The 15,245-nt window shown below is 40.2% G+C and overlaps 1 protein-coding gene across 6 annotated transcripts in view; it reads left to right on the top strand.

Annotated features, from left to right (window-relative positions):
* IFT81 (intraflagellar transport 81) overlaps positions 1-15,245 on the top strand; it is a 56,429-nt gene that overhangs the window by 33,329 nt on the left and 7,855 nt on the right. Inside the window, exons 17-21 of one of the 6 annotated variants that reach the window (XR_006170547.1) lie at positions 2,452-2,497; positions 3,462-8,609; positions 9,409-9,479; positions 10,550-10,706; positions 11,511-11,742. Coding sequence is in view for 1 of the 6 variants with exons in the window: in XM_042828744.1 (XP_042684678.1) it covers positions 2,452-2,497; positions 3,462-3,644 (229 nt within the window). In the remaining 5 variants the exon portion in view is untranslated. Of the gene's footprint in view, positions 1-2,451; positions 2,498-3,461; positions 10,270-10,549; positions 10,707-11,510; positions 11,743-15,245 lie in introns of those variants that run through there. The other 5 variants (XR_006170550.1, XR_006170549.1, XR_006170546.1 and 2 more) reach the window with 5 other exon arrangements.

Here is a 15,245-nt window from a genome sequence, read left to right on the forward strand (position 1 = left end):
CTATCATTTCTCAAAGAAGATTGTAGAAGTTAATTTCCCAAGTTGTCCTGTTAAGCCTCTGCGTTTCAGAATAATTTCTGGTCAGTTCTGTTGCAGTGGTGGCAACTAGGGAAGCAATCCTCAGTGGGTAATCAGCATAGCATCCCAAGATTGTTTGGGTTGTTTTGTTCCAACCCCTCTACTGGGGATATACCTCCCACCAGGTCAGGCTGCCCAGAGCCCCATCCAAATAGGCAGATATCATCCAGCATCACCTGAGGCAATTTCTTCACTGGGAAGTGGACTGAAAAAGATTTCTCTAACAAAAACGGGCAACAAGGGAACAAGTAGAAGTGTCAAAAGAGAAGTAGTTGTGAGGAGAAAGCTCAGTGATGATGCGAATATTCATTAGTATGAAAGGCAGCGGGGCAAGCAGCTGAGAGGAAACAGGGGTCAGACAGCAGGCACTGTCCTTTTATGGCTCTGCGGGGAAGGGGAGGATCTCGGTTTATTCACAAATGTTCAGCAAAAAACGCTCCAGCTCAAACACTTGTGACAAGAACATCCACACTGCCCGTGTTCACACAGACAGCCTCTGAATGCAAGTGCTGGAATTTAGGGTGAGTCCAGCTATGTCATTCCAGGTATGGTGAGGAGAATGTGAGCGAGCATTACCACTCTCTCTGCTGTCCCTGCTTTGCTTGCTAATGGTGGGCACAGAAGCTAGAGAAATTCTCCCTCTCGCAGTGACTATACACATTTCTGACCTTGTGTGAGAGGTTGCAGACCAGCTGCATTTAAATGAATTGCGACAAAGCTCAGTATAGGGATCTTCACCAAAAAAAAAAAAGATTAAAAAAACCCAAACATGTTTTTAGACATCATTTTAGAACGTGAATGTATTTTTCAGCAGGCGCTGGAATGTAAACGGAGTGAAAATGAACCATAAATAGAGCAGCACTTTCCTAACAACGTATTGAACAAAAAATGTCTTAATTCCAACCCTCTTTTTTTGAACATAAACTCCCTGTTCCGTGGAGTCAGATCTTAGGAATGTGAAAAGTTAATTTTCTTCTCTAAAAATAGAATATTTTTTTTTAAATGAAGTTATCAAGTTGCATTCTTTCCAGTCATCATTATAAATAGTAAAGAAAGGCTTACTACAAAAGACATCTAATTTTATTACTTTGAAAATTCTATTATACAAAAAAATATTTTTAAGGCCAAATGTGTGTGAACATATGCTGTGTGCCAGTGGAAATAAGAGTCGGTGTTGTTCTGTCTCTCCAGTTTGAGGATTGCTAGGGATCAGCTGTGTCTGCGCAGCGCTTGGAGCACTCAAGACTGCTCTGATTTGTTCTGGCTGGAATTGTCCAAGAGTGACAGATCATAAAATGATCCAGCTGCATTCCTTGCACATCCATTCTGTGGGGAGCATGGCAGGCAGGACCAGGTGGCCTGGAGCCCAAGTGCTCTGGTCAAAATTGTGGAGGGCCTCATGGAAATGGAAGGAATATAAGAAGCGTTGGTTCTGTGCTGCCCCTCACTGCGCTCCAGCAAACTTCACGCTCTGATTTTAGGAAGGCTGATATTTCTTTTTGGGAGTTAAAATTTCTCTATGCAAAGTTCTTCTGTTCTGAGCGATTTGAAAAGTTCCTGATATGATCCGAGTTATTTTATATTCCGTAATCAAACTCTGAACTTCTAACTGTACCATTACACTCAAAATATGAGCATTTACTTTTTTTCAAGTAAATTGGTGAAGAAAGAGATTTTTGTCCATTTTAGAAATAAGTTTTAATGCGTCCGAACTGTGCTTTGTAATTTTATATTGTCAGGTTTCAAGTTTGAGTCTGCCTGTGTCAGAAAGCGATCCGGCCACTGTTGCAGACAAAGGTGTACAGCCAAGATTTTTTATAATGAATGTCAACAGTTAACGCTCCTGCACCTATATTTAGGCACCCAAATGTGACGGCTGCTTTCTGAAAGCGAGGGACGCACGGCGGTTCCTTTGCAGACTGGATTTGAAATACTATTCTTTCTCATTCCTGTGTTTTCCCACTCATTCTAACGCTACATTTGCAGCGTTTAAGGGCTGTGTGTTTGTAAACTTTGATGCTTGTAGAAAGTAGGCTCCTGGCGAAGTTCAGAATACGAGCATCTAAAACTTCTTGCTGTTGCCTTCAACTTTGATGCAGCAATAATTACGCCTGCTTCAGAAATGCAAGAGATCTTATCCAGTATTGCCTCTGCCAACTGCACGCCTGAGAGAATCAGAGTGATCTGATCCCTGCTGTCGTGGGATGTGTTGTCTAACGACAGAAATGTTTCTTTGGGTTTCCTCTTCTGACTTACCTCATTTATGAGCCTCCTGATACGTTCAGAGTTTTTTTTTTTGCTTTAATCATTATTCTGACGTACTATAAAGAAACCGACAGAATTCATAATAAAATTGTTATATATTTCCTTTAGAGAACAGTATACACGGATGATCCTTGAACAAGAAAGCCTTGGGAAGGTAAGAATGAGGTTTTTACCTTTAAAAAAGATTTAAAAATGAAAAAATTGCAGCATTCATATTTTTGTGGAGCTTACTATTGAAGGCTGTGGTCAGTCCTTTATAAAAAGCCTATTGCAGCCTACAAAGAAAATTCCATTACTGCTGGCAATGGTAATTAATACCCTGAGAAGAGATCATGCTAGCTCTTCGGGGCTTGATTTCCTGCAGAGTATAGCATGAGCCGCTTGTAAAAGATAGTCAACCAGCTCAACGTGACAGCACATTCCCAGTAAACCATTTGGATAAGAAACTGAAACATGGACACGACAAACTGTGCCAGCTCAAATTTGATGTTGTATATAAAGCAACCTGTTGATGACAATAAATTTTGGGCCTGTCAGCCTTATCGCTGTTATTAAAGGCCAAGGGATCATCATTGTACCAGCGCTAAACAAAAGCAGTTGTCCACTTCTGAATCTTGCACAAAGCTCAGACCAGCACAGAAGGGGTCGGATGTACCATTCACACTTAACATCTTTCTTTTATTGGTTTCCTTTTTATGAGTCAGTGTGAGTGATTTTTACAGGCCTGAGCTGTTGCTATTATGATCAATAGCGAGTTTCATTGTAAAACATTAATGTGGTGTTTATAAGATGATCATATGAACGCATTGCAGGCTGCTGCTTGAGACTGGAAGAGCTCAGTATGGAAGTAAACTCAGATTTTAGCATAACTTCTCAAATATACGAGACGGTTTTAAAACTTTGGAGCAGTTGTTTGTCCATGCAAAGCAGACGCCTAAATTCCCACTGCTGATTCATTTATCACTTGCAAGGAGTGTTACTAACCTGAACAAAATGTAATAATAATATTTCAGTAGCTTGTAACATTCCTTACCATTCTTTTGTCATTCCGTTGCCTGTGTAAGCAATTTTTGGACATAACCTGTTTCAGCAATGGAATATTTTTTGTTTTTTAACAGAAATTACGAGAGAAGCAGAAGGTTGTACGGGAAAGTCATGGGCCCAATATGAAGCAAATTAAAATGTGGCAGGATTTTGAGCAGTTAATGGAATGTAAGAGAGAATGTTTTGTGAAACAACAAAATCAAACAGCTATTGGTCAAGTCATCCAGGAAGCAGGTAAAGATAGGCTTGTACTATGAACTCTTCCTTCTTTATACTGACATCAAGTAAGAAGACTGTGGGTTGGCTTCTCAAAGGTAATCTCTTTGTTGCTTTCATCATTTCTATTTAAATTTGATGTACATTATCTGTTTCTGATGGATAAAGTGCACCTAAACTTGAAGTTGTTCGTCCATTGTTTAAGTGACAACAAAACATAGTCAGGAAGATCTGTTATGAGATCTGTGCTGGGGTGAACCTCATCATAAATCTTTGTTTTAGAAGTCTGGGAATGGCATGCATCTGCAGAGAGATCAAAGGAAAACAAATCCTTTTCCAGGGTCACAGAAAACTTATGTAATTGCTCTGCTCCTTATTCCGTATCACTATGGTTATATTTTTGCAAGGTCTGGTACTTGATATTGTATAATTGTAGACCTCTTGGCTCGGCCATCTCCTTCCCCATTGTCTTTATTCATGTAGTGTGACTGGCAAGAATGGAGCCATTTTCACTCTGAGCTGCACAGAGCTTGCTTGCACACTCCTACTCATACTTTCTTTGCATGGTTCAATTGAAGTGATTGTGCTTCCAGGAGACAGTTCATTGCACTAGCGTCACGACTTGGTTCTGAGAACAATTACTTGGATTCTGAGATCGTTCCATTATCTCTTGTTGTTTTAACAACTGTATGTTTCTTGCATATAGAAACATATACTTCTTTCTAATTTTTCTTAGCTGTCTATGGGAAAGTGTTAACTGTGGTCCACTAAAACCTTTCTCTACTGAAGATACATTGCTGTTCTGCCTGTGCAGTATGGTTCCAAAGTGGTTGTGCCAGCCAAAGAGCGGCGTAGAGCAGGGATGGAGGGCTACTGGTGAATGTAAATAAGGCACGGTGTTTCCTCCGTATGGTGGGGTATGCAGAGCAGATATGCACGGCTCCTTTATATTCAGGCTTTGACCTGTGGGCCACAAGCAACTGTAAAAATTGCATCACGAGACCCGCAGCTAACCCAGGGTAAGAGGAATGCAGATGAGGCTTGAAACTCTCCGTCACGCTTCATCATTTCTGATGAGCGCCTCTTTGTCACAATCAAAAGACCAGAAGCAGAGAGATAAGTCTGGGTGACGAGAGCTCCTGCTGTTCTTCTGGAGCCTCTTGGCTTATTGAATTTTTTTATTTTTCCTGCCTAAATAAAAATGAATTTTTTTCAGTAGTAGTTTTTTTTTTTTTTTTTTTTTAATCAGGTGTAATTTGGACACAAGAAATGATTTAGCCTTCTCTGACACCTAATTAAGAGATCTGCTATTTTCTCTGTCAAAGGAGGGTTTGGTAACTGTATAATTCCTAGTTTGTCTTTACATTAAGTATATTTGCTAACAAAGCTTGAATAAAATCCAATGACTACATTTTGACTGAATGTTATTTTCTATATTTCATAGGTTTAAGAAGTAATAAAAGTAAATTCTTACTGACAAGTTTCTGGCTGGGCCACAGGAGAATGGTTTGAAAAGCTTAGGGTCATTGAATTACATTTATTCCAGATGCCCCCAAAAGGTTCTGAACCCACTGTACGCCTAAGGAGCGTGTCCAGAGATACTCAGGACATCCTCATACAAGCCCTCCCACACTGCTGAATAGCTGAAGATAGTTTTTCTCAACAGCTGCACGTTGATCTTTCCCAGGACGAGGAGAAGCAGCACATTCTCCACTACGCACACTGTCAGTGAGCATGGAGGGAAGGATGTTGTGTGGGACACTGGCAGTGAAGTGTGGAGAAGGGGCTGCATTGCCACCAGCAGCCTTTTCCCTGGGCGTTTAGGTTACGCAGTGATCAGAGCTGGAGGACTGCCTCCGGTTCAAAGGCAGCAGCACAGGGAGAAGGGGCATCTCATATACTTCAACATTTTGTAACAAATCCCTAAAAACCCTATTTGACCAGGCCATTTATACAAAGATTTATTGCAGCCGTTAGTCTGCTGCCCAGGGAAAAGCAATGCTTTTGAAATTCATAGCAATGATGTCGAGTAAGACTGAGTGTAACCATTTTCCGTTCTTGTGTTCAGTTACCCTAAAAATAGTTCATCTTTCTTCCTTGTAAAAACAGTTTATTGCTGGTTACTCAATGATGACGTGATTGTTGCTCTGATCTGATTAGCTCTCTGTCATTTGTACAGCACCGAGAAAGGGCACAGAGATTATACACTACAGCAGCAGCAAAATTACTTTCTGAGATGAAGCAGAAAATCATAATGGCTGTTATGAAAAGAAAATTGGAAAAACTCAAATGCTATTTTTAACTTTTATATAAGTGGACATTTAATAAATGCCCCTTAATGGTTTCTGCTCACCGGCTTTTCCACGTGGTTTGTGAGTTGAAGGGAGCATTCAAAAATCTTCGACTGAGTTTTGCAGTTTTACTTCCTAAATTGTAAGGAAAAGCTTATTCCTAATATATATATTTATGTAATATAACTTTATTACTGTAAGCTAGCTAGTCAATAAGATTAAACATACTATATGGAAAAATAGCTGCCCTCTCTTGGCAAAGGCCCAAATAAAAAAAATGGGCATAGCTAAATGTGGGCTCTCTGCACTTACCAAATTTCCTCCCGTTGGAACGCTGATCGGAGCAGTCCCTCACCAGCGACTGATGACTTTGCTTCACAAGGGTTCTCCTCATCTTTATCCAGAACTGGATGAGAAGGTTTTCCAGTGGCATTGTGCAGCTTTGCGTTATTTACTCCTATTAACACCAACTGTCCCTGGAGCCACAGGAAAGCTCCACATGGGCCTAGGAGATGAAATAGTTATAGACATCAGAAATGGGCTCGAGAGAGCAGTATGTCTACTGTGTTACATACAGAGCCATTTTATCATCTGAATATGGGATTATTTATACCACCATGTAGCTTCCATATGAACTACAGAAAGTAAGTGTTCCTATACTTTAAGTGACCCGGATCTGGGAATACTTATTTGTACACCTTTACTCACACACAGGTATTATGACTTTTGTAGTATAGTTGCCAACAAACATAGAAGTCCTGCTACTGTATTTTACTGTGTTTAAATATACAGATTTCCAGAGCTTTCTTGATAAGGCTATTTTACAGGCATGATATTGATCTCTGTTACAAAATACAATACAGCAAGAGTGTTTAACAACAGTTCAGAGCTTAGACAACGTGCTTACGATGGGCATTTTCTGATCAATAAGAATGAATGAAGTAGCCAACAAGCAACACAAGCACTGTTCTCCAAAATGACTTGCTGGTTCAGGAGCTGGAAGCGGAGAGCTTTTTCTCTTTACATCACTATTTCATGTCTGGCCCGGATCAACAGTGACTCCAAGCTCACCGTGAGCTACCTGGCCGCTGTCCTCAGCAAGAGATGGAAGCAGAGCCATTTGGCAGGAGCGCTCTGAATTCCTAAATCACCACTCTGGCAGCGTCTGGTGAGCCTGGAGTCAGCTTCCACAAGAAGGCAGGCAAACATGACTGGAAGACAGCAGAGACTGAGTGCTGTTATCCAAAGGTGTCACCTTGGGAGAAAGGCCGTAACACGCTGACAGCGCAGTGTGGGAAACTCGCTCCATCACCTTGCTCAGGGATGAGGACCACATGGATGCACGCAGGTCTGCTTTCTCTCGTTGGTGCTGCATTTGCTCAGATGTAAGTGAAAAAGACAAAGAGCTCATTCTCAACATTTGCTCTACGTTACCTTTTGTAGCAGTAGGTTTTTGCTGATGGGATGCTGTTAACTCTTCGGCTGCCTTTCTCTATCGTAACCTGCAATGGAAACAATTCAAATTTGCAGGGACACAACAGTGTTGCAGCGAGGAAACTCCACGTGAATCACAAGGTTATCATAAGGTATCAACTTTATGGGCATCACCCAATTGATGAGTTGTTTTCTAACCGTCGTCATTTGACCCATTTTCAGATTGCTTAAAGAGTTCTTTAAATTTTCAGCATGAATTTAAAATAGGTTCTTTAAATTCTCAAGTGCTTCTGTACTGTTGATTCTTCAGAGGCAGTCTCAACTCCCAAGGCAGTCTGTTTCTTTGAAGGTCACTGGGTGAAAAGGGTATTTTTCACAATTGCATTACACTGCTTTTCATGCTCCCAATTTACAGTGGGGAAGTGCTGTCAGCCGTGTGCTGTGGGAATGTCAGACTCAGTGAGGAGCTGTGGTACTTGAGGCGGGGAGCAATCACACTCCAAGTAATCAGCAGGAACTGTGAGACAAATCCTGCAGTCCATACACTCACAAAACCCTCACTGACTTCAGTGGGAGTTTTGCCAAAATAAGGTCTGCTGGATTTAGCTCTTCCTCCTGATGGAACAAGTGGAAATTAAAGGGCCAGGATCAGATTTGTGTGACAGAGAGAAAAAGAAGAACCATAATTATCTTAAAATTAACAACTTTTGCCCGAAGCAAATCAATGTTCCATTAGAAGCATTTAATTTACAACAAGAATCAAGTGTTTGTGTGAGTGCTTCTCAGCACTACCAAAATCCACTACGCTTTGGTTTTTATTAGACATCAGTGAGAGGCTGCCTTGCTCAATCTCGTGTTGGAGTATTTATAACATTTAATATATCACATCACACATTACCTTGTATTTAACAACATTATTTACATTTGTTAGAAGGATAAGAAGTGTATTTTAACCTTTTTATCATATCTCCATTCCACATCATTTTCAGACAAGTGCATTTCTGCAAATCAGGACACGCCGCCGGCATTTGCTAACTGCCAGGAGCTGGAGTTCTTTTCCTGCAGGTGCTTCTACAAAAGCCGACGTTATTGCTCTGCTTCAGCCCTCTCTATCATTACAGAATGACATTTCATTTTTAAGCTTCTCAATTTTATTCCAGTAGGTGCTTCATTAGGTTAACTTTTGAAACAGGAGAAAGCCAAATGCCGCACATTTTGCTAATACCAGAAAAAATGAAGTTGGTAGGAGCATGGAAAATGGGACCTGACTCCTTTTCAGAGGTAAATTCTTTGTCCTGCTTCTTCCTCATTCTCCTTATTCCTGCTTCTTTCCCCTGGAATGGAATAGAAAATATGCCTGGCAACTTAGGAAACAACAAAAAAAGAATAAAGGTATGCATCTTATACAAACAGTGACCACTTCAGGGAAATAATAGAGGACTTAATCTCATCATATCTTCCTGATCAATTTTACAGCTGTTTCATACTGAAAAAAAATCTCGGTTCAGGTTTTCTGCAATTAAAATTTTGAATGCAATTTTATAAAAGGATTCCTGTTTTTTGGAATACCAGTCAAAACTTTAAGGGCTGTACGACGTGAAGGATGCAGTTTAGTTGGTTGACACTGTTATGGTACCTTCTGGCAAATAAGCTAAAGCTTGGGCATTTCTCTGGAGTCAGCACATCAATCTCAGAGCCATTAATGACAAATTACCAAAAGCACAAAGTGATTTTTTTAATTTGGAACCCTATCAGTTGAATATCTAAAAATTATGCATCGTGTGGAAATGTTGCATTTGCATCTCAACCATCTCGATGATGTGTTTCTCCAAGGCAGCATCCTGTGGACTGCAACATTCAGAAACCTGGAATTCTTTTAGAGTATTTATAAAATGCTGTACCCATCTCCCTTATTCTATGTTTTGAAGCTTGCCGTGTTTTCAGAGCATATTTTAAAGAAAACAGAACTGTATCAGAACACTGAAAGTCACCCACAGACAGCCTGTTTCACTGATGCTTTACATTTGCACCGCATCTTCTGTCCTAAAGGATTTCTCTGCTTCATTTCCATTCTATGTAGGCTGATGAGACTGCTCAGGTATCTGCAGGAGTGAGTCAGGGAACACTGGGAGATGTGCTTCACGTTCAGAGGTTAGTAAGGAACACGGAGCGTTTGTTATTTCGTGGGTGCTGACATCGCCATCTCAAATCTCCTTAAGGAAAATAACTTTGCAGCTGAAAACAAGAGTACAACCTGCATGCTTTCAGTGAAGAGCTGGAGCATGCTGTGCTTCACCATGGGTCGTTATTGCTTGCTATTCCTTTCGTGTTTTGCATTTACCACACTGTACTTCAAACATTTGCATGTGAAATGCATCACTTTAAAATCTGTGGATACTGAAGGTTCTTCCTGATTGTTGATGTAATTGAGTGAAATGAAGGTTGATCATAAAATGTAATGAGAGGGGAAGAGAGAACTCTTACGCTGGAAAAAGCACTATAAATATTTTCCTGAGATCATTAACACAGCCTTGTAACACTTTGCCTCGTGCAGCGGAAAGAATTATACCATCGTTTTATGAAGTTTCTAAAAAGTGTTTACAATTCCATCCTAAATATATATGGCTTTTTTTAAAGCGTGACAAACAAACAAAAAAACCCCGACAACCCGTAATTCTGAATGCTGTATTCAAAGTTATTTCCAACCTTTGAAGGGATTCACTTCCCAGGGGCTCGGCAGCGTCAAACAAATGTTCGACTTTTATTCTGACACTTCTTGAAGAATTTGATTGAAACTATATATGTCGAGATAACACCCAACAAAGTGCCCCTCTTGCGTTTGTTTCAAGATATTTTTGGAAGCAACAGAGACGACCTTGGATGGAGCTGCTTTTCCAATTTAGGACTTCATTTGGTCTAAGAGAGTAAAATTATACTCTTCAATCCCTTTGTGTGCCCACAAACAGAACAGTGTTGTTACTTTCTGCTATTGTAAAACTGTTTTTCTGTACCTTGTTAGCAGTGTCAATCCGTTGAGGATAAGAACTGTTTTAGGTAATCCACAGTTACGTTCAAACATACATATAAATAGTGCTCCAGTGTATCACATGTCCCTGGGAAACATTGTGCAATCTAAACGAACTGTGCTCCTTTATGTAATGCCTTTCTTTCTTTATAGCGAGTGTTAACAAATAAGCTTTGGCCTCTGTCTTTGCTTATAGACATCAAGAATCTGATTTCAAGCCAGAGCTCACACAGACTTGATGTAAAGTCTAAATGAGGAGAGTGGTAATGCTGGTGAATGCGCTGCGGTGGGGCTGCCACCTGTCTGGATGGCAGGAGAAATATTGTTTGTCAAGCTTCAAGTTTAAATCCAAGGTTAGGAGCCAGGTCCTCTGCACTTCTAGAGAGGGGGGATGGTTTTCTTTGGATTTAGGTTTGCCAGCTCTGCAATTGTGTCTGCAGAGTTTCATTACATCCAATCAATTGCGTTTTAAATAGTTTGCATTTAATTTTCTTTACAATCGATATATTTTAATTCATTTGTACTGCTGTCTGTCACAGGCATACTGCAGTCTGTAACAAAATGAAATAGTTTGTTGTGATTGTAATGCTGTGAATAGAAACAATTGACAGAGTTCAGTATTCTTGTCCTTTATCCTGTATAGTCCTATTTTCTGTTTAATGTTTACTGTCTAATATCTTTGTCCTGTGGTATCTAATGGGCAAATGCAAAGGATGAACAGAAACTAAATCTAGACATGCCGCTGTGGTCTGTTTGATAATAGTGGTATATGCAAATGCAGATGTAAGTGTGCCACTTAAGAGCATATTGTTTAAATACGTTTGATTGTGCTCCAAAATCAATACTTCTAGTTGTGTTTTACACTCGGTATCCTGATGGCTCACGTGTTAAATCTAGAACATGCAGTGCCTGATTTTATGGCATTGTCATGTACAGTAGCTGTGGGCAGCTGAAGGGAAGCAACTGTGAATAGATCCTGGGAATCAGCATGTATGTATGACTGTATATATTAGCATATCGTGTGCAGAAATCAAATTAAAATAAGCTATTTGGTGCAGCAATTTTCATGAGAATCTCAATTTATAAACAATGCTTAGTAAAATGTGTTGACCACACAGACAGATAAACAAGCTGCTGCTATTATTTTTACTTTCTAGATGAACAAACCACGGCGCAGAATGAAATGGAATGCTTGGGCCATCCCTGGGCTTTGGCCTAAGGGTACAGCCAGGGTCCCCCACCTGATGCTGTCTGAGAGAGATGCCGGGTTTTGCCCTGACTGTTGCTGTTCAGACAGCCCAGACTTCATCCTGGATTGATGTTTACCAGCACAGCAGACAGTGTCCCAGCTTTGGGTATCCTCATCTGATCTCTGCCATTCCCTAAAAGGTAATTCAGAAGAAAAAGAACAGTACATTTGCAATGTGTGAAGGAAAGGTCAGAAGAGTCACAGATAAACAAATATGATACAAATGTGAAGTCATTTTTCTGAAGGAGTTTTTAATTAAATTTTAACATGGAATTTGAAAACGTAAGAAGTATCACGCCTCCCTTTGCTGTACTTAATGGAGTCAGTCAGACTGAATAGGAGATGTTTTGTTACCCAGAGATCTTTTTACAATCACAGAGAGAAATATCACAGGAGAAACACGATGTGTGTGCATACAACAAAGATTGCATCTCTTCATTATAAAGGATAGACAGCAGTTTAGGGCAACTTATCTGTGTGGGTCCAGTTAACATTCAGCCTCTTACATGTCTCTACTTTGTACCGCAGCTGAAACATTAATCATACAAACAGCAGAAAAAAACAGGAAACTTTCCTCAAACATCTGAAGGAAATGAAGAGATTTTTAATATTCAGTGTTGCAATCAAAAACGCAAAGAGATGTGACTGTGAAAGCACATGAGAAAAGCTGTCTGGCTTAAAACATGGCAAGGAACAAGAGAGTTTGGGCACCTGGTTCAGTGCTTCGGCCAGCCATGGTCAAAGCTGCTGCTCCTGCTTGTTTGGGGTACTCCTCAGTGTACCTCCGTGCTGGAACCAGTTGGAAGTAGATCTCAATACACAGGCAGTGGATTTAGCACTGGAGCACTACATTTTGCTTTCATAGGTGAGATCAAATCCAGGGTCACCTCAGTTAATGAATAACCCAGTCAATTGTGATAGATCCCATTTATTCTGATAAATTTGGCTTTAAAAATTGAACTTTTGTTGATACAAGTGTAAACTAGAGGGGAATAGAAACATGTTTTCCCCGTGAAAAATATTCAGTTGTGTCAACAACACAAAAGAAACGTTCCTATCATTCTTGAAGAGACCTGAAAATTCATAGTTTTCACAGAAGAAAAAGCTGAACGTTTACACATTCCAAATACAACTTACACTTTCTGGAAAAAGAATGCTTCAATCAAACAAAACGGAACAGCCCACATAGCTTTGATGGAAATGTTCTCCTTACTTCCTAGATACTCACCTTGTTACTGTGTGATTCCCTTCGAATCAGATGAACTCTTCACAGCAGGTTCAGTGCAGCATTATATTGTCCAAGGAAAGGCGTGGATGCTGGAGTCATTAATAATAAGGGCATATTGCTTTGATACAGCAGCTCCATCAGAGCCAAACTTTACCTGCAAATACACAGAGCTGATGCAGTTTATCTTTGGAACAAGCCATATGGGTACAGAGGGTTTTTATGAAAGGCTTTCAACAAATAGAGTGGGTTGCAATGTGATTGTCTCAGCGATGCATAAATATTGAATAGCCAAACACAACATTAGCTAATTAAGTTGAGGGTGACTACTGGACAGAGATAAAGCACCCAGTAAGTAAGCATGGGTTAAGCCTGCCCTCTCACTGCACACACTGCGGTTGCTCCCTGAATACTCTGAGAACGTGGGTTTCCAGGAAATTGAATCCAGCAATAATTGGCACCTGGAAACTAAAAGAAGGTCAGCAAAAATCAGAGAGAGCTTCTTCAACTGCAGTGCGTTGTAAAGACAGTGCAGAGCTTAGGACAGAACTTCAACAACAGGACTCCTCCAATAAAACAGTAGTGAGAAATTGGCTGTTTAAGGAAAGTCTTACTTGGAAAATACTATTACATGCATTACAGTTAGCTTCTACAAGGCACATAGTAAACCAAGCTTCACACAATGAGATTTCAAAAGAAGAACTGGACACACATGCACCGTGCAGACACACACCCCACCATTACACAGAGCCAGCAGTGGTATCTCCCAGCCTGTATGTCAGAAGCAGAGATATCAGAAAGCACATTCCATTTACAAGATGTTATTTTCCAGCATGAAAAATAAGTGTTTTGGAGAACCAAACCAATCTGTAACCCTTTTTTTGAAGATTGTTTGCAGCCTCTCATCGTGGAAACAGAAGTTCATAAAGATACCTGCAAGGTACTGTATGCAGGCTCATGCTGTTTGTATTTTTTTAAAGATTAATTATTACTTCAGGTGTTGTCAATGAATGAGAAAGGTCTCCATTAAGATGAGTGGGATTAGTTAAAGAACATGAGAGAAGCTGCGTTACGGGCAGAACACACTCACTGCCATCCATTGTGCCCATGGAACAAAACAACAGTAAAGAAACCCCATCCTGCCCAAACAGAAAGCTTTGTAGTCGGGAGAATTCTGTTCCAGATGACTTTAATAGTTATGTTTGTATATTCTTTGGTAGATTTGACCAGAACACAGCAATGCACATTACTGAATAGTTAGGAAAAAAACGACTGGTAGCCTGAAAGAGGTGGGACTGCTCTTCTGTGCAGTACTTCTGTCTAATTCAGTTTGAAATTACTGTGAAAACATTCTCTAGCACTGTTTGTGGGAATGCACGGTCAGGCTGTACCAGTCTCATGGTAAAAGATGATTATTAACTCAGTTATTCAGCTTATAGCCACAAACAGCTGTAAGAGCAAAACTGAAAGGGTCCACACCCGCCGGCCACCCGATCTGCCGCCCTGTGGGGGGGGGGCTGGAGCTTCCCAAACTGCCTTCACTGCCAAAGAGATCGTAGGACTGCACTGTGATGGCAGTTTCTGTTGTCCTCGATGTAATTCAGTGATTACCTCAAGATAGTCTAAAGACAGATATGCAAGAAATGTGGAAAATTCCAAAGCGTGTGAATGCAGTTATGAGACATTCTGTAATTCAATTAGCCAGTATTTTTCAATCTCTTTAGGGACATAATTTTTCAACACGTAGCAAACCCTGCCTCCTCGTGTATCAGTGACGTGGTCAGCTTAATGTATGACCAAGTGAATGACAGGCATTATGACAGCCTGTTTTTCATACACACCTTCACAAAGTCAACAGATGCACAGTGCAAAGGAAGCATTTGTTAACAGCAGTTTTCTGAGTCGACGCTTTCCTTCTGAGCTTCCTTCAAAATGGATGTAACTAATACCAATGTAATAACAACGTAATTGCTGACAATTCACGTGATGTCTTTAAGATATGTTTAGTCATTTGCAAAAGATGTTATAAAATCAGAACATCTGCTTATAGGAAATATTGGACTTCTATAATGAGTAACAGGATAACAGTTATAATTCATTTATGCTATAACCCCTACAAAATGAATGAATTAACCTTTTTTAAGTCACCCAAGTCACACCTAGGAGAACAGAGTCTGACCCAAATAATCTGTAATTAGATCATCAGCTGTGACACTACTGATCTCCTGAGATTTGGAGTGGCCTCAGCTGCCCTCATTCTCCAGCTGCAACTCAGAGACCTGGCTTCATTCTTGAAAGAGAAATTTTAAGAAGACGTGCAATACTAAAATTATGATGTTGAATATCTGTCCTCTTGGAATTGTCCTAACCTGTGAATATGGAATCACAAATCATATTATGACCTTGTCAAGCAGAACA

Source organism: Centrocercus urophasianus, unplaced genomic scaffold (assembly GCF_019232065.1).
Source record: "Centrocercus urophasianus isolate 14NV4802_14NV808 unplaced genomic scaffold, USGS_Curo_1.0 seq_30, whole genome shotgun sequence".
NCBI lineage: Eukaryota > Metazoa > Chordata > Aves > Galliformes > Phasianidae > Centrocercus > Centrocercus urophasianus.